Source organism: Aphelocoma coerulescens, chromosome 5 (assembly GCF_041296385.1).
Source record: "Aphelocoma coerulescens isolate FSJ_1873_10779 chromosome 5, UR_Acoe_1.0, whole genome shotgun sequence".
Taxonomy (NCBI): domain Eukaryota; kingdom Metazoa; phylum Chordata; class Aves; order Passeriformes; family Corvidae; genus Aphelocoma; species Aphelocoma coerulescens.
The window spans coordinates 57711364-57734575 of record NC_091019.1 but is presented as its reverse complement, the minus strand read 5'-3'; the positions used below and the strand labels follow the sequence as shown (position 1 = coordinate 57734575).

The window sequence follows — 23212 nt, the reverse complement described above, 5'->3', positions numbered from 1 at the left end:
TTAGGGGTCTTTTTGCATCCTGGAGGAGGGACACAATGCTGCTCAGAGCTCCTTTCTGCAAACCACCTGTGCCCAGGTGGGACAGCAGTGACACCCCTGAATGCAGTGGGACTCCTGCAGGTGACATTCCCTTCACACCCACTTGCCTCAAAGCTGGTGTGGTCCAGGAGAGTCTGCACAAGCTTGTCACAAGCAGGTGGCTGCCAGGATCCTGCAGGGCTGAATGCCTCTCTTGGGGCATTGGAAATACCTCTGTCACTCCCCACATGTTGAACAGGGGGAGGAGGTAGCTTTAACCAAGATTTTTGGTTCTGTATAGCTCTGTACAGATTGTAAAGAGACTGTGTCACAATGAGTGAAGGTGGGGTTGGGACCTTGCCCAAGTCAAGGGGTCTGCTGTGCAGGAGCATGAAGATGGCAGTCCTGTCCCACAGCTCAGAGGGTTTTCACTACTTCTTACAGCCTTGGTGTAGATTAAAGGGGGCTGCAATGAAACCAAAGAGCAGAAACAGCCCTCTGTTAACTAGGACATAGCACTGTTAACTTTATCCTGCTATTTTCTCTAAACTGTGCACTTGGTTGAGCTCTCAGCTACACTGCTCTTGCCAGTGGGACTTGGGGGTTGGCCTCAAGCCTTTGGGATAGGGCTCAAAATCTCTTGAAGACTCCAGGACCAATATTGTTCTACCTAAGGGCTTGTTATAACCTCGTCCCTTTTGAAAGGAGTACTTTTGAAAGCTCAGCTTTTCTGCTAAATAATAGGTTTTCCTCTTTCATTAGTCCATTATGAGAGTTATTGCAGCTCAAGTGCTCTGTCCTGTTTGGATAAAAACTGTTTGGATAAATAGCACTGAATTCCTCAACCTCAAATGATGGTTTTTCTGGGCGCTGGTACATAATGTCACCTCGTGTGTCCCATCTGCTGGAAGGTTGAGAGAATTGGGAGAATGTGGTCCCAGGGCCTCACTGGGTAATTCTGGGAGACATCAGGAGAGTTGTGGAGAAGTGAAAGAAGGAACTGAATACCTGAGGAAAAGACTCAGAGAAGAGATGAAAAATGTCTCTGTAGGGGAAGGTTCCAAGCTGTTCAGTTCAAAAGGGTTTTTAAAAAACCTGATTTCCAGAGGAGAAAGCCCCTAGTAGCAAGGAGAAATGACGTCCAGCAGGTGCAAACATTCACTTCACAGTAACCTTAAAAACTTCATATTGCTTTAAAAGACACAGTTCACTTTTCCTCTGTAACATGCTCCTGATGTGTGTGTCTGCTCCATTGCATTTCCTCTGGTTTCCCCCTAGGAAGTGGGATTAACCTCTCTTCCCATCAGTGTGGATTTGTTGCTTTGCTAGGGTGGAAATCCATGGTTCCTGCATGAGTTCCTGATGAGTAATTCTTGAAATCCCCTGACATTAGCTGCCATCTCTATTATTGTGGCTACAGTAAAACTGTTTTGTGTTTCAAGGATATCAGTGTGGTGGTGTGGCCACATCCTCTTTTAAGTCATGCAGGAAAGCAGCAATTACTCTCATGGCTTTCAATCTACAGCAGAGGAAAGCATGATTTTGGTAGTGCCACACTCAAGCTCACTTACCGCTAGCCCGTTCCCAAAATATCCTTCCTTCCTGATGCTCAGTGATGCTGGCTCCTGCCCATTTGGTGCCCAGTACTGGCTTTTGACCCAAGCTCTGCAAAGTGGAGACAGGTGATGGAGCAGCAAGTGAAACCATCCTGGGAGATGCAGGACCTGCAGCCTGAGTGCCCTAATTCCTGTTGGGAAGGAGGCTCTGCCGTCCCACTCATTGCAGGGGTGGGATGCATTGCCAGGCTTCAGGTCTCTTCCCATTGGATTGGGGTTTCCAGGTTTTCTTCTAATAAAGTTCATATTAGCTAAGCTAAATACAAGAATTGAAAATGGATGTTGGCAAATTGTTGCCACATCCTTGGTGAAGATGTAACTGCATGTACATTTCCTGCTTTACAGCAACTAGTAGGTGAGGAACTGTGTTACCCAGGCACTCCACTGAAGCCAGGACTTCCACCTGGAAAAGCCCACCTACCAAACCACTTTGCTCTAGTGCATCTCCCTCTTAAAATCAGCACATCAGCAAGTCCTATGGCCTTTAATCTAGTCCTGTCATTTCTCAGAGGATTTTAGAGAGAGGATCTAGGCTCAAAGAGAATGAATTGCAGGCATTCTCTTCTTAGCCCTTCATTTCCAGGTCAGCAGATCCCAAAATTTCTCAGCAGGCTACAACAAAACACTCCTGCTTTTTTTCCATCATACTCACACTTGGGGAGAGTCTGCTAGCTCTCTGGAGGTTTTGGTTTCCCCTGCAGCAAGGGCAGAGGTTCCCCAGGTGTCCCTGGGGACTTGGCACAGCACAGGTGGCTCCTGCAGGAGCAGAGGAGGGAGTAATGCCTCAGACCACCCCTGCTATGCTGCGGTTTGTGTCCTTGTGTCTTTTGCACTGCAAATTGCAAGTCATCCATCCACTGGAAGTGCCAGGTGGGACGGATGGGTAGGGAGCCAGGAGTGTGTGTGAGTGTATGTCTGAGCTCAGCCTCTGCCCAGTGTGGTGGCTGTTGTGGGTGGATGTGCTGGAGACACCGATGACAGCAAACAGGCAGAGCTGGTAATGCCACAGCAGCTGTGCCCAGGAACCAGCTTTCTTAACTGTTCTGTAAAATTGATCTTATTTTTTTAATCTTGGCTATCTGCTCTGCCTCCAAGGAGGGGCAGGCATCAGCATCAGCAGAGATTGCGTGATAAAGAAAATCGAGCCACAGTGACCTCAGAAAATTTTATTTACTTAGTTTTTAGAGATTCTATTTATCATATTGAACTAACACTGTTATCAGAAGACATTTGTGCAACCTCCTGAAACTACCTGGCTATGTGTAATATGCCACCTATAAATAAATGCCATTGTAAATGGCAAATCATACGGGAAGATAAATAAATTAGCTTCCTGGGCTCATTAGAGATGAAAGCTGGGGTTTTATAGCAGGATGAAGAGAATTGCACAATGCACTTCCATATGGCTTACGAAATGGGTATGAAAACCATTTTCTCCTACCCATGCTAATTATGATATATAAATAGATACACTGTTTTCCTTTGGGCACTTGCTTAGCTGGAATCTTTTTTTTTTTATTTTTAAAAGATCATCACAATCACTTGTATGATGCATTTCTGTCAGCCTTTAACAGATCTCTAAATCAAAATACATATTTTTATAGCAATAAAATGACCTTTCACTAATTGGGAAAGAAAATGTTACCCAATAGGTGACAGTTGCCATGAGTGCTCAGCACAGTCAGAAGTCACTTTGGCATTTGCCTTTTAACTGTAGCTGAGACAAGTGTTTAAATAATAATTTTTTAACCCATGTGTCTATATGAGTTTTGTGTGAGTGCGCTTAAGGAGAGGGTGATTTGTACTGCCTGTGGCCAGGCAGCAGACTAAAGTGGAAGCACTGTTTTTCACTCAGGGCACAATTTTGCCACAGGACCTGTTGGCAGAGGACTCCTGTGAGTGTGTGCCACTGGCCACTGCTAGTGAGCAGCCCACTGTGCTCAGTGAATGTCTTACAGGGGCAGCAGCAATGCTTTTCCAGCCTGTCTGTAGTCCAGCCTTGGAACCAGTGGGTGATATTCACCAAAGCAAGCTGGGAGAAGTAGAAGGATTGGCCCTTTGAAGGAGGACACAGATGTGGCAACACAGTAAACAACAGCCAGAGATGGAATAAATGAGTCACTTTTCTAGCATATTTGAACACTGTTTATTATAAACATTGCAAATTAGTATCTCTAACTGAGAAAAAATAAAACTGGATGCAAAAATACACCGGTGGTATACTGCATATACATATAAATACATTATGTAGTTTGCACAGTCATCAGGCGTCTTCCTTCCGGACTGACTTTCCACAGACTGATACAAAAGTTGAAATAGAGGAAAACAGAAGGGAAAGGTCTCCAAATATACACAGGGCTGTTTTGGTAAGTGATTAAGTTCCCAAAAAAACTGGGCTGTAAGAAACAAAACACAGTTTCACAAGAGACCCATTTGTGTTTTCACATCGTATCTACCTCACAGGAAAGAGGGGAAAGAGCGAGCAAGAGAACAGTGACACATACAGGGTGCTCAGTACACACTGATGACATTGGAGACCAGTTCCACACCCCATTCAAAGCCTGTGTTGTTAATGGGGTCTGGAAAAGTCCTCTCCTTGAAAAGGAGGGCTTCAGTAATATCCAAAGTGCTTTACTAGATGCTGGCTTAGCCCACACAACACATTGTCAATAGGCAGCTTGCTCCCAGCCTCTGGTAGCACGGGTCCCTCTGTGCAGATGCACAGGATGGGGTCACTGCAGAAGGGCTGGCTGCCAGGGCCCAGGTGCTCCCACCTCACAGAGGTGAAGGAAGCACACGCTCTCCAGGGCCAGTTCTCCATCAGAAACCCCAAGGCCCTGGGCAGCCCCTCTGCTCTGCATCAGAGCCTGCAGCTGCTCCAAGGGGGCTGGCAGGAGGCTCACCACAGCTGAGCTGCAGCTTCTCCTCACCACAGACCTTGTGCCTCTCCCACCAGCCTAACACAGCTGCCCTGCCCAGCTCTGAGAAAGGCAGGCAGATCACACCCATGCTCACATGGGACTTTTCCAACATCTCTGAATTTTGGTTTCAGTTTTTGTTTCCCTTTATTTCCTTAGAAGACAAAAAGCTACACAGGTGGTTACCTGCTTGGTCTGGGCTGGCTGGGGAGTCAGTGATGCGGTCTTTGAGGCACCCCGAGAGGTAGATGGAGCTCAGAGCACCAAGGCAGTGTCCAGGCAGAGAACATGGTGGCACCAAGGAGACCTTGGGGGGAATCCATGACCGGTGTGAGGAGCAGCCCCGGTCCTTGAGGGCACTGCAGCTCCCATGGGTGCACCCTGTGCCCAGCCCCACCCAGAGGACAATGATTCCCACGGAGATGCTGAGCACCAGACTGGGACAAAGCACTTTCCATATGAAAAAGTGGCAGTGTGTGCCGTGCATCGCTCCAGGGGATGGTCTCCATCTCCAGCTCACCCTACAGTCCAGCACAGGGTGGTGCCAAGGGATGCCTTGGTCTAGGACACGTTTATGTTGGAGAAGAGCGGGGCCCTGGGCTGTGTGGATGCTGTGCTGTCTGCCAAGTAGCCCAGGATGCTTTTGAGTTCACTGCGTGACAAATTTGCTTTGATGTGCAGGAAGGCTTCCAGGTGCCTTTTACTGTGGAAGAGAAACGGGCAGGTGTTATTTCCTCCCACACACCTCCATGTGCCAAGGTCACTGCACCAGGATGTGGCCCCCTCCCTGTGGCGTGCGCTGACGTCCCCTGTGGGTGCCAGCTCAGCATCTGGCAGTTCTCCACAAGACCCTGCACTGCCCTGGGATGTTTGGGGTAGGGAAGGGAATCTCCAAGGTAAAGGAGAAAATGAGGCCAGAATTGGGAATGTATCAATAAGCTTTTATTCATATCTCCTTGGCTTTCTGATAGCACTGGGATTGTCACAGCCTGGCAGGCAGACCCCACCCAGGTTTATAGACTCAGGCTATATGGACCTCACCTACATTCATATTTGACTGATTCCTGGCTCAATTAAATTTTCATATGAGCATTAGCAAATCTGTTTCAGCATCTCTTACCGGATATCTGGGTATGAAGTGGCGAGGGTTGCAACTTCAATTTTAATAGCACCTAAATCCTGAAGTCGGATTATTTCGGCCAGTTTAGGGAGTGCTGAATTCAGCCACATGGCTTGAGAGCCCTGTGAAAAGAGAAAGTGGTTAGCAGGACATCATGGGGGTGCAAACCTCCCCCCACCCCAGGAGCTGGGTCCTGAGGCTGTTTCCTGGAGAGGGGAAAGGATGCATCAGTGATTTTAGGTGCCTCATTGTTTTCAGTGATGTTTCTGCCTGAGGCAGTCTTGGAAAAATTGGATTAGCTTTTTGATGGTTTCTAATCCTCTTACACAAATGGTATACAGTTTGCCATAAGACTGAGACTTCCACATCCACCTCAGCAGATTCTCTCTGCTCATTTCCCTTTCCTTGGGTTTCTGTACTGCCTGGTGTGTGTACAAGGTCTGATGGACCAGGTAAATCACTGCCATGTGCTGCTCTGCTCCAGCTCCAAACACAGCCCTGCCTTTAGCATCTCCAGGTATTGCCAGAATCGGGTAGAAGCCTCAGCTGGAACTTTTTCCTTGCCATTGGAATTCCCAAGGTGCAGCTGCCTGACCTCCCACCCACACTGTGTGAAACTCAGGCTTGTTCCTTCTCCAGTCAAACATGCATGGGGTGGTGGAGGACAGGTTTTGGCTTAACTGTTAGCTTTTTTTTGCAAGCAAAATTAGAGGCATGGGAGGAGGGAGATGATCTCAAAGGACAGAAAGGGGTGTTCCAGCTGTGGCTCTCATGGAGGAATTCCTTGCATACCACAGACCCCACACTGCCTGCTTTAGCACCTGGCTGACCTAAAAGCTGCAGTGTGAGGGAAATCAAGGGTGAGAGGAAACCCAGACTTCATGGAAGCTGTACTGAAACCGGAAAAGGCTATCTAAGTCTTCTGACCCTATTAATACAAACCTTCAAAAGGAAACTGCCTGTGGGACAAAGGAGGATGAAATCATGTCTCTTCAAGCAGGGAGGGGCAGGTTGCTGACAGGAGAGCCTTTCTGCCTACAGGCACTTAGAAACCTCTTTCTGCCTAAGGTCCTGCCTTCCAGGAAATTAAGCTGAGTAGAAAAGGTTAACAAGAGTTCCCAGAATTATTTTCCTGTTTTTCAGTGTGTCTGTGCCCTGTGCTTACGTGTTCGTGGCAAGCACTCACGTACATTACTGGTGCAGAAGGCTTCCAAGTCAGCAGCATTCTTGGAGATGTGTTGGGCCAGAGTTTGCTGCTGTGCTGGAGTTTTCAGGCTGACCTTCCTCTTCAGCAGCCTCACGATGTACTCTTTAACCAAACGGGCGTGGATCCTCTCAACAATAGCCTGTTGGGAAGGAGAGGAGGGAATCATCATCCATCTCTCTTTTGCCTGGGGACACAACAAACCATGTGTGCAGATGGAAGAAAAAACTATCCTGGGTGCTGTGAGACATGCCCCGCCAATGCCTGCTGCTGATTACACAGCAGAACAGCCCTGGTTGACAGCTTCCCAAGACTGGTTAATCCACATCCTGGATGCTGAGAATTCCTTTGTGCTCTAATAAGTATGGGAATTTCCAAATGTTGTTTCCTTCTGGGAAGAGTTTAAAGCGCAGAAAAGATTTTCATGTGCTAGAGGAGTAACAGTATTCCAGAGAAACAGGAATTCATGCTGCTCTTCCTGTTCTTCTCTCTAACACACAAAACATCATCATTTGTCTCAGCTACTAAAAAGACAAAGGCAGGAAATCAAATACTGTCTTATGATATTTCATATATACTCCAGCACCAGTGAAGACATGGTTCTGGCTCAGTTCTCTGGGATTTATCCCAGTTGCATCCACCTCCTCCCGTCCCTAGGGCAATCAAAGGAGCAATGAGACTGAACCGTGCGACTGTGTCTGTGTTTCAAGATTGCTAAACCAAATGTGTAAATAAAGCCATGTGTTGGGTGGTCTCTAAAGCACTTTCTCTACATCAGGGGTGGTTTGCTCTGCAAACAGTGCAGCAGAGCTGCAGGAGTCTGCTTCTGTCAGAGAAGGGTGGGATTTATGTGCCTAATCTGGGTAAACTGCATGCTCACCCTGTCTGAGAGGCTTCCTGATGCTGGGCCAGCTCACCAGCTCAACAGAGGTCAAAGCAACTCAAGCCATCGAGGATCACAGCTGAAAATGCAGCCTCAGCATCCCAGAATCCCTCCAGTATTTCTCTCGGACTTACATGGTAAAATGGGTCCTTTAAGGTCTGGAAGTCTGAAATATGTTTGCTGGTGGTTTTAATGATCTCATTCATAATTTCATTGCTGGAGTCCCACTTATTCTCTGTAAACTTCTTGTACATTGGCTGAAAAAAAGGGAAAATCTGCTAAGCTACTTCAAACAAATTCTATGCACATGTATATTTGTAATTTCTACATGTAGAGTATCCTATGTAGTGAGAGCATGGCACGTAGTCCTGTGCAGGGATGTGTGGTGATGCCTTACACGGACAGGGGAACAAGGGGCTGTGTCCCCTTCATGGTTCCTTCACGGTGGAGAAGGCCAAGGGCTTGAAAGGTTCAAATTTGAGATGTTTTTGTTATTTCTGCATTTTTTTTCCTCACTGTCTTGTGTGATTAGAGAATTATGGAACCATCAGGGGAAAAAAATGAGTCATTATGAGATGTTTTCAATCATAATTTTTCTCAGCCACAGTAAATAAATATGAAAATGAAAAAAAATCCCACCCCTGTTCTCTTATGCCTTCCAAAAAGCTCAACAGAGAAAGCAGGAGAGATTGTAGCTGAACATTCCTGACTCCTACGCTTCCTTCTCCTCCACCAAAATTGCTTAATTTAAAAAGACTGTGTTATATATATAAACAAAAAAAAAAAAAAGGAAAAGAAAAGGAAGCCAAAATTGCAAAATGCCCTTCAGGTCACCTTTACGAAGCCAAAAGCTGTGTAATTGCAGTTTATGCCATTAGTGATGGCTTCCTACAGTGTGGAGAGTAAAGCCAGGGACCATACAGAGCACCTCTACTTATTTGGTAGGTTCAAAAGAAGCATGAAGAAAATCTAGAAAACAGCTGAGAAAGTGCAGGTTGAGACTCTCCCTGCTGCAGCCATTGTCTCAGATGCCATCAGCAGGTTTTATGTTCACCTGCAGACTCATGCCTATGTCACTGCACCCATTTTGCCTGCAGGCTTGAGGAACTGCTCAAGGAGAGCTTAGTGGGAGTTTTCTGGCAGCAGTGTGGGTTAGGACCGATCCTGTGACCTGGCCCCTTCTGAACTTGGCTGATTTGAATCAGGGCAGTAGATAGCACTGCAGGCAACATGCCCTGCCCTGTCATCAGCTGAACCATGGGCAGGAGGGTGGGGGGCACAGATATGGTACCTTCAGCTGGGCAAAGAGCTGTTGAAGCAGCACATCAAAGCCGCTGTTTTCAATATCAGTGAGAGTGCTGAGGATATCGGCTTTACTGTCGTCCTTTTCTGCCATGTATTTCTCCGTGTATTCTCTGCAAAGAAAAATCAGCCAGGTCAGAATAGTCTATCCTCAGAGGATAGAGAGAGAGAAATCTAGAGGTCTCCAACCCTTCTGCAGGCAGATGGACCTACCTCTGCTCCTTCTGGAGCACCTCCCCTCTATTGCACTATTATACCTTGCCTGCAGAGAAAGGAACAAAACCTTTTCTTTTGGACCCTTACCTAAAATTCCAGCAGTTGTTAATATTTGCAATCAGTATAGGCTTGTAGTATGTGTGCTTCTTGCTTTTCTCCTTGAAGTCTTCAAAGGCATCCCTGTAGCTGGAGGGGAGACAGGAAGAGGAGAGGTGGGTGAGTGGTTGTCCAGGCACTGTGCCAGCCCCGCTGCCCACAGCCCTTCACCACCTCACCTCCTCAGGAAGGCTGGCAGCTCCTTCAGCAGCCGACGGGACAGCTCCTCACCCATGGCTTTGCTGATGTCCTCAGCTCGCTTCTGGCCGCTGTAGATACTCTAACAAACAAGCGAGAAAATTTTAAATGTCACCTGCTCCAAAAGGGTCAGGTTCACTGGGTGAAGAGGCTGCAGATCCTTTACTGAGGTAACTGCACCCAGCTCTCCCCCATCTCTCCCTGCAACTGAGCCAGGGACCATACAGAGCACCTCTGCTTATTTGGTAGGTTCAAAAGAAGCATGAAGAAAATCTAGAAAATAGCTGAGAAAGTAGGCAATTTGACACTTGGTTTTGTCTCTTTTTTCCTTTTTTCTTTTTTTTTTGGAATGTCATTAGATTGCATTTAAATAAACAATCTAATCACAACAACCTCAACATATGAGAGGTTTATTTTTTAAAAATAAACTCAACTAATCCTCTGTAGCCAGAGGAGGGAGAGAGCTAAATGTGGAAAGGGGCAGCTCTGCCCGTGGCACTTTCCCTGGGAGGAAGAAACAGACTCCCCATTTCTCAATCAAATGAGCCTGTTTCCTGTTTCTCTGCTGCTGGGGATGCAGAAGAGACTGCACAGGGAGAATGAAGGCAGTTTTCTTTCTCACTTTGCTTATAGAGGTTTGCCTCCATCACATGGTACAGCAGGCCCAAGACAGACCATGGTTTTGGGCCTCCCTGTACCACCCACCTCTGCTACCACTCTACACAAGCGACTCAGCCTTTTTCTTTTCTGCATTGACCACTCTTGGTCTCAAATCCTAAGTAGGGAAAGAATGCAACTGTTTATTTTTAACATAGTTCTGTATTACCTGGATAACAAATATTCCCAGTAGTTCACTCTGAAAATGCCCATTTAGCTTCTCTGGTTCCTTGTCTTCTTTCCATCTTTGGATTTCTTTATCTAAACATCTGCTCAGCGAAGTTTTGACAATAACCTTTAGGGAAGGAAGAGCAACAGCATTTAGCACAACATGGATGCAACAGCTCCTGCCTTATGCAGGTTTTATTCACCCCCCACCTTTTGCCTGGCTCAGCAGACTTTTTTCCTCAGTCCTGGCTGGGAAATAAAGGCTCCTTGTGAGGAGATTCTTGACCCACAACTTCACAACAACAAGGACAACCCCCTCACCATATCCACCTATGCAATAGTGAGTTGAGTATTTCAAGGTGGGAATGAAGATCCCATCACACCACCACATCAGGGGGATCAGGAGGGCAGGGAAGGGAGCAATGAGTAGGAAGGTTGCAGCAGCTATATGTGCCAGAGTCCAAATTCTCCCTACCACACACTGTGTGTGTGTCACACTCAGAGCTACCTGGTTTTGCAATCCTTTTTCATGAGCACTTCTGATGCCACACAAGCATTTGAGAAACAAAATGCTCTGAGGTTTTCTCTGCTCTGACCCCTCTGTGCTGCAGTGAGGCTTTGGAAATGGTCTGTGCACTGGCTGGCACGTATTGCTGATCCCCCAGTGCCCCATTCATGTGCTTTGCAGACCTCACACCACCTCTCCCATATGCAAACCATCACAGACTGCATCTAAACTTGGAACTTATCTTCTCATTTTCTGGGAATTCCAGCCCCAAATGCCAAAAGCACTACGCTATGGGAGTACTGTAAAAATTGCTTGTTTCCATTAAGGGAAGAGTGATACAAAAAACAGAGCAACTTTTATTTTCTGCAGACCAGGCGATTCTCCATCAAAGAAACAGATTTTTCAAGACCAAATCTCCATGCTTTGTGCTCACCCAAGGTCTGGCAACTCTGCACAGACCAAGAGTAATCCAAGATCCAAGAGATTCCTGTGAGAGGGACCATAAATCCCTCTGGAGATTTATCAGACAACTGGAAAGTTTCCCGTAAAGATCTGTTGTTGGGTTTTCCCCCTTCCTACCACACAGTTTACAAGAACAGAGCAGTTCTTTTCTCATGGCTCCCAGGGCAAAGCAGAAGTTTGCTCTGCAAGTCCCATCTAGCAGAAAGGTGACCTGTTCCCCAAAAACAAACAAAAGCTTTTGCTTCTCCCTGGAAGGGTGTGTAGGGTGTGTGGCTCACTGGTGAAGTGTGTGTGCAGGACAAGTCACAGCTTCTCTGAGAAGTCATGTGGGAGCACTGAAGGGAAGAAGAGGAGTGACTGAACCTTTCTTACCTCTTCACTGTCAAGGTATTTCTTTTCAAGCTCTTTGCTCAGACTTGATGGCAAAAGGCTTCCAAGCTTAACTTTATCCAACTCCATGGCTAAAGCATGATCTTTTCTCATTTCTCTGGAATGAAAAAAGCCAAACAATTGTATTTTCCAAGGGGAGTGTAATTCAAGACAGCTGTTGATGCAAATCACTAACACTTTTTGAGGATATCAGTGAAAAAACAGATGGAAATGTACCTTGTCCTTAGTCCAGGCAGGACTTGCAGAAGCTGAATGAGTATGTGCCAGGGGTGAGACTTGTGAGGGTGGGACCACAAGCAACCCTGGGAATTGAGTCATGGTCTGTCAAAATCCTGAGTACCATCCACTGTGCTCTGGTGGGGATGGGAGACCTGAGGCAAGCAGGAGGGTCTAGCCCCTGGACATGACCTCTCTCCATCAATATAGAGAGGTGAGCAGATGAAAAGCTGGTGTTTGATGGCTGGGAGCTGGTCCCTCAGCAGACACCCGGACGTGGCCTCTGGAAACACTCTCAAGGCAGCTGCTATCCTGGCCAACACTGTCCCCAGTGCCAGGCTGAGCCCTGCTCCTCACAACTGCTGATTTCCAAACACAGGCTGGTTCAGGCCTGAATATCCTGACCTACAGCATAACACTGGCTGTGGAAAACTTCTGGGATCAACCTTGAATCATTATAGTCATCAGTGAAACACGATAAGGAAAAAGTAGAGGTGAAAGTTGAAGAGAACTAGAATAGAATAGAAAAGACATTGCTGGTTTCCACCTAAGAAGTGAGACCCCTCAATTATCCACCCAGTACTTTCAGCCAAAACAAGCAATATTTTCAGTTCCATAACATACAGGGTTTGGGGGGACCCTTGGCTGATGGTGTCCTCTCCCAGGGGCGCACCCCTGGCTCTCCTAAAGGTGAGGAAAACATAGACTGTGGGTAACACCTAAGCAACATCCTCCATGCCCAGGATAATTGCATCTCAGGTTGTCCTATTTATTGTCTACCCTCTGGTACAAAGGGCTGAAATTTCCAAATTTTCCAAGCGTGAGCCCAGGTCTGCAACTGGAATAGATATCAAGGCAGTGAACCTGACCACTTTACCCCACAAATGAAGCCCTAAACATCTGTGTGTCTGTTGCCCAGAAGACAGAATGGTGGGAACAGCCCTTTATTTACAGACAAGTAGCATTGAGTGCATCCCTTCTGGCTGTCCCAGCCAGGAGTGTAAATCAGAACATCATCAGTAACACCAGAACTTAGCCAGGTGCTGGACTGCATCACAGCGATAGCAATCCATAAATCAAGCAAATGCCTGGGTTTGCAGCCAATGAGCCTGTGTTGATTGCCAGAGGTAAACATGTATAAAAGCCTCACTTACTTTGGATAAAAGTTGTGCACCCATGAGAGAAGAAGGTAAATATCCTTGTCTTCCAGATGAGACTCAGCATTTTTCTTTGCCTGGGAGGCAAAATAATTGTGGTAGAGTTCTGCATATATGCTGAACACATTAAACTCAGGAGGATAAAGCTGTTTAATGGACTTGGCAACCACTGTCAAATCTTCTTTCATTGTCTTTCCCATGTGCAGGAGGTTCTGGCCAACTGCAGAGAGGTTCTCAGTTCTAAGAGTATGGCTTGTGTCTTTCATTCGAGCCTCTACCGACTCCTTTACTGCAGCCATCCAAAGCTCTTTCCATTTTCTAGGTCTAAATTGCATATTTTGGTCAGGTGGATTCTCTGACATGTAATTCTGATCTTCTTTCTCCTGCTCTTTCAGAGCCTCCACTGCCTGCTGCAACAGGTCCGGGTTTGTTTTCGCAAGCAGCACAGAATCTTTCAAGATGCTGAAGACTTTGTGCTCCAGAACTTCATAGACAGACTCGATGTCTTTCTGGCTGGTGTTCAGGCCCTCCTCACTTTTGCTCGACAGGCTCTTCTCCAGGACAATCAGATGTTGAATGGCATCACAAAGCTTTTGCTCTCCAAGGAGATCCATGACTTGTTTGACTGGTGAAAAAAGAACAGCCTTTCTTTAACCAAGAATGAAGATCAAGATTTCTGTTTTATGCAAAATGATGGCTCTGGAATATTTTTCAAAAATGCTTATATTTCCAAAAGGCTAGCATTTGGGCTCCTTCACCATTCAGAAAATCTGTTTATTTAAAGATCAGATTATTTCTAGCTTGCCTTTAACTGGGGCAATGAAAATTTGAACACCCATCACCAGTGTGTTGCATATGGACAGTTATATTTTTTTCCAAAATTCATGAGCCACCTATAATTTTTTCCAAAACTTAGCCTTGTGGAGATAGCTAGTTAGTTAGTTATTGCTCATACCCCTTCCCATTAATATGATCTCAAGTCAGAAGCATGGCTTTAGAAATAATGTAGATGGAAAAATGTAACTAAATAAGATGTGCTAAAGGAAATACAACATGGATTTTCCAGAAATAGATTTGGCACAACCTGACCTGTGAAATTGTTTGGGAGGACACATTTAGCAGGCAAGATAAATACAATTGAACTACCTTATCTGATAGTTCTGGTTCTTACAGCCAGTTACATGAGCCAGTGCAACATGGGAAATTATTAGTTAAAATGGAGAAGTTATATCCTGAAATAAGATTTGTTAGGTGTGTAATGTTTGCATGGAGGAGCCAGGGTGGAGAAAGCTTACATTATTCATGAAACTCATCTTACTTCACAGTCTCATATGTCCTTAGAGATTGTGGCACAAAAGCTGGGAGTGCCCTATTGGCATCTGCTGATTGCACAAATTCAGAGACATTATCAAAACGGAGGGCTTGGTGTATTTTACAGGAACAACGGCACAACTTGAATAGTAAATGGGCTGAAATTTAATGGCACAAAACACGAGATACAAATTCAATAGAACAAAAGTTACTTAGCAACGAATAGGAATTTCTGCTTCAAGCTGGATGTGAATCAGCTTGAGGTGGGGGAGGAAGAGAGACGCCTGGAGAATAAGTAAATCCTTACTGGGAGGTGATGGTGAACATATCAGTTATGACCCCAGGATGCACTCAGTGAGGAATATCCAGCTGAGGTAGGAAAATGGGAATATATTGTACCACACATTGGTGGCGTCTCATCTGGAATATTTTCTGCAATTCTGGTTGCTTTAAAATATCTGGCTGCTTAAAAAAACCCAAAAAACATTGGGGATGGGGCAATGCAGTGGTAAGAACAAAAGTACAAAAGGCCTGTTTTTAGCAGCAAATTCAAGGCCAAGAAGGTAAACCACCAGTTACGGAAAACATTTGACACATGGAGAAAACAATGCCAATTAGACAGGTAAGGGCTTGTCTGGAATTGAAATAATTTGTACTGAAACAAAGAGACTTTGTAGGAGGAGATGGAGGAACAGAGCTGAGAGAAACCTTGGTTTCTCACCCACCCACAGTTCTCTGTGCCCCCATGAGAGGTAGAAATAAAGTTTTTTTTGGACAGAAAACCTGCAAACTGACATTACCTCAAGGACTGTGCCCTTGGTACCAAAGGACTAGGATTTGAGGTCATGTCTCCCTCAGCCCAATTTCCCCCAGGCTTCTTGGAAAAGCCACTTCAATCTACCAGTACCTTTGTTTCTTTAGGGGACAATTCTCCACCTCATACAGCTCCTCTAGAGGCAACTGTGGCCCGTGGAAATGGTGCAAGGAGGATGGAGGAGCACTTACCACTGGGTGGCTTGGTCTTCTTAACTTTTTTGAATGCACTTTTAAGCATTCCCTTTATTCCTTTGTTCCCCTTCTCAGGGACGTCCCCCGCAGAGATGAAACTCTCATTGCTCGTGATGGAAGAGGCACGTGAAGCTCTGCAGGCTGCCTCTGGTCTTTCACTCATCTTTTCCTGGTCCCTGGACCAGATCTCATCTGCAGAAGGTTCAGGACAGGCAGGGACTTGCTCAGCTACTGATGCTGAAGTGTTTTCAAATGGCCTTTTTGCATCAATGCAGCCCTCTGATCCACTGCGTATTCCAAAAGGACCACTTTGGAGAAAAGGTAACATTTTCAGCATTTTCCTTCGAGCCTGTAAATTTCAGAAAAAAAAAAAAAAAGGATCAGATTATAACAGTTAGGAAGGACAATACCATGGAGAAAGTGTGGCAAGGTATATGTGTGGGCAACATGGAGAATACTACAGGTCTGGTGTGAGAACAGCTCAGGAGAGCTCCTGAGCAACACCATCCCAGGTAATGGAGTGAATGGAAGCAGCTCTCTGTCTAACTTAGAGAAAACCAGAGCCATTTTGAATTCAGATGTCCTGATCTGAGCCCTTGAGCTTGTCAGGCTCTCCCATGGGAGGCTGTGTGACTATGGACATGAGCGTGGATGGTGCACATGAATGATGTGGGTGGGACAAGTGTCTTGTGCAAAGCAACCACAAAACTCTCATACTCTTATATGGCATTGGGATCAACACCTTCCTCAGGGGATTTTTTTTCTGATCTGTGCTCAGGGTAAGTGGGAACAAGGCACAAGGATCAGGGTAGTTTAGCCTTGTTTAAACAGACATGATCCTGCCAGAGTCCTGCTTTACCACCAACACTTCTATACTACAAATAATTAACAAAAGAAATTTGTTACTGTTACAACTTCTTTTCAGAATTCGTATTTAAAATTACGTTCCTCTATAATTCAATATATTGCTAAATATTTATTTGCATAACTATAACCATTTGTATAATGATTATAATTATGCAATTATTGCAAATAAATAAAGTGACTTATAGTTTCCAATCCCTATTTTAATAATGCTTTAATTAGAGTGACTTTCTAGGACACTAAAGCCCATCTGTAGGAAGATCTCTCAGTCAAGTTTTAGTTCACTTGAACTGAGTAATGGCAGAAAAATTAGACTTTAGATAAAGGAAGAATTTGGTTTCAGTTATAAGGCCACAATGTGGTGATATCCACAAGGATATCTCCAAATATCCTTGTGAAGTTTACACTGTTGATATGTGTCATGCTGATACAAAATGTGATACTTATTTCTGGGCAAACTGATTGGAAGATTGTGGCTTTCCATTTTAATTGTGTTTCCTCCTGCTGGCTCCTGGCAGCTTGGAGAGCTTTGAAGCATCAAGGTAGTGGTAGCAGCCGAGTGGTATAGAGAGCAGTGAGAGCCTGGCTTTGCTGAAAGCTTTCCTTCTTCCTGCTTTGGATGCCAGGCCATGTTCAGGATTAGTAATGCTACTACTTTTTAAACACAACAACGATGAAAACTCATTTGGGAAGAGTGCTGCTTGCATGAGCAAGCAAAGGGGGCCTGAGCACCAGAGCTCAGCTGACAGGAGTTACAGAATAGTCTGAGCTGGAAAGGACCCACAAGGATCACCAGCTCCAGCTCTGAAGTGAATGGCCCATACAGGGACTGAACCCACAACCGAGGCATTGTTAGCACCACACTCGAACCAACTGAGCTAATCCCAGGTTAGCCAGCAGCTGTGCCGTGGCTGAATCTGCGCACCTATGGTTTTCCCCAGCACATGTACTGAGGAGGGGAGGGGGAAGGAAACCCCCTGTAGTTCACTCCAGCTACCCTAGTGAGGATGCCCCACTAGAATCCTGAAAGCAGTGGAAAAGAGCTCCTTTTTGTTACATTTCCACTACCAAAAAAAAAAAAATCAATGCAAAAAACAACCACAAAACAACCAACCAACTAAGCAACCAACCAAAATCATGGTAACAGGCATGCCCTGTAAGTCATACTGACTTTCTTAATTTTTGTAGGGCTCTTTTCCTAACCTGCATTTCCCAATACAACACTCTGTTTACATTAATTCTGCCAAATCCCTTCCTTCCTGTTTGTTCAAGCACAGACTCAGACTCAGCTGAGTCCTTTCTCTCTGTCCTATTATTTCAAACAAAGCATTTATTAGGCTTTTTTTGGCTTGTTTGTTTTCTAACCAAACAAAATACCTCTCCCTTTCCAAAAGCATAAGGTCTTTCATTTTGATGAATGATGATCACAAAGGTGGTCTTCAAACAGCTTTGGTTCTTCTTCAGTGCCAAGATGAATGCAATGCATCTCTGAAAAGCATCAAAGTGACACTACCCATACACATAAGGGAATGATTAAGCTGGTTAAAAGCTGCTTTTAACGTCTGTCAGAACTTTGTCCTGGTAGTACTCAAAAAGAGCCAGCCTCAAGCACCTAGGTAAGGCTATCAATGCAATAGCTGCCAGGCTCTCACATTTGGCCAGCTTGAACTCCTGCCCAGTGATTATCATGTGCCACTGCTGGTTGGCCTGTGTATCTGCAGCAGGAAATACCAGTAAACCCCAGCTCCCACTTCTGCCTTGAAACGTAGCCCCAGTCTTAATGTCAAGGGGTACCAAACACTCCCCATCCATCTCTTCTCTTTATTGTTAGATAGCCAAGCTCTTACTGTAAGAAATGCCTTTAAGAAACTTTCTTATAAAAAAGAATGACAAAGCTTTCTGCAAGAAACACTCAGTTAAAAGGAGGTGGTACTGTACCTCCTGCCTCCATCAGCATGTGTTCCTTCCCAATGCAGCAGACAGGACATGCCAGGAGCTTGGCTCTGACTTGGAAGGCCACAGGCTGCTCCTGTATGCCTGTCTCTTCTCACAAATCAAAGCTTGCTAAAACTCCAGCAGGCTTATAATTTTTTTAGCAGGAGAAATGCTAAATCATTTCCCAGGCACAGAACTCCAATTCAAGTCTTGGGAAATGTAATGATTTGAGGTCAAGAGTTGACATTGTTCCCAACTCAGTATTATTACTAATTTACTGTTACCATCGTCATCCTCATTATTGTTATGTGGCAATATGGTTTGTGCCGGAGGAGCCTTTAGCTCCAATTATTTTTGACACAGTATATTCAGCTTCTGGTTTCCAACCAGAAGAGCAGCACAGCCCACAGAGCATTGTCTGCCATCCTGTCCAGAGGCTCTACAGCACTGGGACCATGGTGCTGTGACTTCTGGCATAGCTGCAGTGGGATACAGTGAGCACTCTGCTGATCACAGCACCTGCCTCCAAGCTGGAGCTTTTCTGGGGTGGGCAGCAAGGGCAAGGGAAACACTTGGAGCAGAGTCAAGACACAGAAGGACCCAGCTCGGACTCTGAGCACAGTGGCTTCCCATTTTCCCCTTTGCTTCCTCAAAGGAAACAGCTTTCAGGCAGAATGAGCTCATTGGTGAGGGGCAGCTCATGGCGTGCCAGAGAGAACTCAGGGGAAGAGATTTATTAACTACTCCTATTCTGAATGTTTTTGCTGAACTTTTTCTTGACTTGTTTTTCCTGAGCTGCTGCCAGAATTAACAAGCATTTGTTTGGATTTTTGGTCCTCTGCAGCCTGCTGACATCCTAGGTCATGAGGATTTATATCTTGTTTTAGTGGATATCTCCCACTCTCCCACAGCCTCTCACAAATCCAGAGTTATCTAGCAAAGTTCATTCTCTGTACTTGCATCAGCCATGTCTCTCCCCATCCCTACCCTGTGGAAAAGTGTTTATCTCTGCCCACACAAGAAAATTGCACTGGGCCAAGCCATCTCTGAAGCAGCAGAGCAATGCAGACAGTCTGAATTCAGTGTACCTCAGACCATGTGGTGACACCTAAATAAACTGCTAATTCATCAAAGCAAAGAGTCCACAGAGATGCCAGACCCAATCTTTGCGAGTTAGGAGCCCTCCTAGGAGGTGGGAGTTTTTCCCCCTACAGTTTTTGTTACCTGGGTTAAGTACTGAATGGAGACACCATGAAGCTGGGGACTCCCACTTGGCTCCACCTGGGAAATCGCAGTCCATAGAAGAGCTGGGCCACCCAGAGCCCCACCTTGACCCTTTACTGTGCTGCTCACATCCATAGTCCTGTCTGCAGACCCCTGCGAGACACCCACCACCCAATATGGTCCAGCAGCATCCTGATGGTGGCCAAGCTCGGCTCCTAATGGGGAGCTGAGGGAAAATAGAACTTGTCTCCAGTAAACAAGCCAAGGCAGGAGCAGAACCTCCCCAGAGGACTCAATCAATATGCCTCAGCATCACCAGGCACCCCTACAGGGCTGGGGGTGATGGGGAACCCAAGGGACTCGGGAATGGCAGTGGCAGAGCAGGGAGAGGACTCCAGGGCATCTCACCTGGCATGAGACAGATGCTTTAAACCAGCATTAAACCATGTGTAGATAGAGCTGTGCAGTGCATCAGTCATTGCCAAATGAGAATTGAATTTCCCTAAGTTACTGACACACACCTGAAAACCATCTTGTAAACCAGCATCTCCTGTTGTTAGTGAGAATTTTTCAAACAGTGAAAGAGAAAATTATATATATACACTGTTATTGGGAAAAAGCAGACAGAATGCACTGTAATACCCTCCTTTTTTTCTTCTTGCTTCAAATCTGAGCAGCATAATTCTGAACTATTGCTGCTGAAAGAAAAACCAGCTGCTGCTGTCTAGAATTTTGTTTTCATAACACAGTTCCAAAGCCAAATCCTTCTTTGAGGCCTGGAGTTTGCAAAGTTCACTGCTCGAGCTAACAGCGACTGAGTAGATAAACAAATTCCCTGGGAGCTTCTCTTGGCACTTTCAAATTCTTTGGCTTTCCAGGCATCTTTTCATAGAGAGGTTGAATGAAGCAAACCCAAACCTGAGCTCTCTGCTCCCTTGTGATTTGCTCTATCAAAACTGGAAAGCCTCAACGTCCCCTGGTGCTTTGGAGAATGAGTTTTTCTTCACGTTTTCTGCTCTGAACTTGGATGTGATGGCGAGGGACCATGGCTTCTAGATCAGCCATATGCTTCAGTCACAGAAAGTCTCTTCCTTTGCAGCAGCCTCAAAAAGATATCCTACTTTAAACACACCAAGGATCCTAACCTTGGGCTGAACTTTTCAATTTGTGCTGAGGAGCTGATGCAGTGGATATGGGGCTGCTGCACAAGGATGGAAGGGAATTTCTACAGGCTTTTCAGTGCTCTGGGAAAAAGCAAGTCCTAGGGGCTATGGGACTTCTCTGACTAGGGAAAATCAGTCACAAAAGGGTGACCATGGCAATGCAGAAATGTGCCAGCTTGGCACAGTGATCCTAGCAAGGTACAAGTCACAGAGGCTGCCTGGGGCCATCCAGGGTCCAGGCTCTGAAATGGTGTTTTTTAAGCACAGCCAAGCTGACTGAATCATAATCCAATTACTTTCCTGTGGTTTGGGAGAAAACCACTTCCTTTGAATAGAGACAGAGGAGAGGGCAGAAGTGCCACGCTGGATCTGGAACCCAGTGCCAGATCGGGGTTCAGGATGCTTTGGTGCCCAAGACCTACATCTGGATTTTGGGAAAGATGTTGGAAGGCAGAGGGGTAGGAAGGCAGGAACAGTTAACAGTAATCACTGCTTGAGCCTGTGCCCTGAAATTCTGGGGAAAAGCAGAAGAAATCAGACCCAGCTGTCACAATGGAATTGCCAGGCACATATCCTGGCTGTGCCCGGCCCTGGGGAATGCCTGGAGCTGCTGTCCTTCTGCCAGCAGTCCGATTTATTCCCCATTCTGGTAAGTACAAGGTGGGGCTGAAACCTGTCCCCGTATCCGGCAACCCACCCTTCAGCATCTACCACTCATTCCCCACTCTCGGACCCAGCAGAGAGCCCCCGAGCTCACGGCAAGCGAGCCGGGAGCGGGACAGCGGCTCGGGAGAAGCGGGAGAGACGCCGGCCCGCCGGGGAAGGGGGAAGACCCGAGCTCCGGGCGGGCGGCACGGAGCACTGACGGACTTACTCTGCGGCGGCTCCGGGCGGCGGGGCTGGATGCGGGACAGCGGCGCTGGCACTGGCGCTGGCACTGGCACCAGCACCGGCACTGACACCGGCACCGACACTGGCACCGGCACTGACACCGGCACTGACACCGGCACTGTCACTGACACCGGCACCGGCACTGTCACAGGCTCTGGGGCCGGGGCGGGGGCAGCCCGGCTATAAGGGGAGGAGGGCGGGGGCGGGCCCCGGCTGCTGGGAAGCTCCGGTTACACCTCCCCCCGAGCGAAGGGAACCGAGAAATCCCCTCCGGCGGAGAAAGTGGCTGGCGGCGGGGTGCCTGGCCCCGAGGGTCGGTCCCTGCACAGGAGCGGAGCCCCGGCGCCCTGTCCCGACAGACCGCTGAATGCGGCACCCTGGGCTCACTGCCCGAGGCCTTGGCTGTGGGAAATGTCCCACTGCAAGGCTTGGAAACGCACCGTCAGGGATAGATCAGGTGCCTCCAAAAATGACATGTTCTGCACCCGGAGTGGTCATCTCTGGATCTGCAAACAGCCTGGGGAATGAGGAAAGGGACCTGGGGGTCCTGGTCGATGGCAAGTTGAACATGAGTCAGCAGTGCCCTGGCAGCCAGGAGGGCCACCCAGGTCTTGGGGGCATCAGGCACAGCATCACCAGCCGGGCAAGGGAGGGGATTGTCCCACTCTGCTCTGCTCTGGGGCAGCCTCACCTCAAGTGCTGGGGGCAGTTTTGGGTGCCACATTATAAGAAAGACATAAAGCTATTACAGAGCTTCCAAAGGAGGGAAAAAAAGATAGTGAAGGGTTGGGAGGGGAAGCCATACAAGGAGCAATTGAGGTCACTTGACTTGTTCAACCTGGAGGAGACTTAGGGAGACCTCATCACAGCCTACAGCCTTCTCACAAAGGGAAGAGATGAGGCAGGCACTGATCTCGCTTCTCACCAGTGACAGAACCTGAGGGACTGGCCTGAAGCTGTGTCAGGGGAGGTTAGGTTGGATATTAGGAAAAGGTTCTTCACCCAAGGAGTGGTTGGGCAATAGAACAGGCTCCCCAGGGAAGTAGTCATGGCATCAAGCCTGCCAGAGTTCAAGAAGCATTTGGACAATGCTCTCAGACATGTGGTGTGACTTTTGAGGTTGTCCAGTGCAGAAACAGGTGTTGGACTTCATGATCCCTATAGATCCCTTCCAACTCAGGATATTCCATGATTCTTGGAAGCGTTGCTTTCTGAGCAGGGCATTGCCCCCAGCAGGCTGTCGGGGGTGAGGTGCATGCCTGAAAGCACAGCTGGCTATATCTGCGTCCTGCATTGTGCCTTCCCCAGAGCAGGGTTCACAGCACTCCCAGGAGGCATCAATACCATCCAGCATCTTCAGAGCAGGGGTCAACTCCCTGCCTAGGGACTGGGAGAGACAGGCTTCCTTTCTTACCCCAAAGCCTCTGAAACTCTGTGTTCCACTTGTGGGTGGGAGACCTTCTTGAGCCTTTCAGTACTTGAAGGGGGCCTGTAAGAAAGATGGGGACAAAGGTTTTAGCAGGGCCTGTTGCAATAGGACAAGGGGTAATGGTTTGGAACTGAAGAAGGGTCGATTTAATTCTAGATAAGGAAAACATTTTATGATGAGGGGGGTAAAACACTGGAACAGGTTGCCCAGAGAGGTGAGAGTTGCTCCCTCCCTGGATACATTCAAGGTCAAGTTGGA

General features: G+C 46.9%; 1 protein-coding gene across 1 annotated transcript; it reads right to left on the bottom strand.

Annotated features, from left to right (window-relative positions):
* Positions 1-3756: 3756 nt before the first annotated feature.
* Positions 3757-21588, bottom strand: TNFAIP2 (TNF alpha induced protein 2). The gene is made up of 12 exons (XM_069018341.1): positions 21509-21588; positions 15446-15797; positions 13127-13754; positions 11739-11853; positions 10398-10523; positions 9553-9653; positions 9365-9463; positions 9051-9174; positions 7894-8016; positions 6863-7018; positions 5673-5794; positions 3757-5255 (listed from the first exon to the last, which is right to left on the bottom strand). Exons 2-12 carry the CDS (start codon positions 15783-15785, stop codon positions 5114-5116), a joined length of 2076 nt encoding a protein of 691 aa, XP_068874442.1. The 5' UTR covers positions 15786-15797; positions 21509-21588; the 3' UTR covers positions 3757-5113.
* Positions 21589-23212: the final 1624 nt, after the last annotated feature.

Excerpts from the sequence above, each read along its gene's own strand:
- TNFAIP2 (XM_069018341.1), bottom strand. The coding sequence starts at position 15,785 with ATGCTGAAAATGTTACCTTTTCTCCAAAGTGGTCCTTTTGGAATACGC. Across the intron at positions 9,464-9,552 it reads CTGCCAGCCTTCCTGAGGAG|CTACAGGGATGCCTTTGAAG; the intron begins GTGAGGTGGTGA and ends TCTCCCCTCCAG. Across the intron at positions 5,795-6,862 it reads AAGCCTTCTGCACCAGTAAT|GGCTCTCAAGCCATGTGGCT; the intron begins GTACGTGAGTGC and ends CTCTTTTCACAG.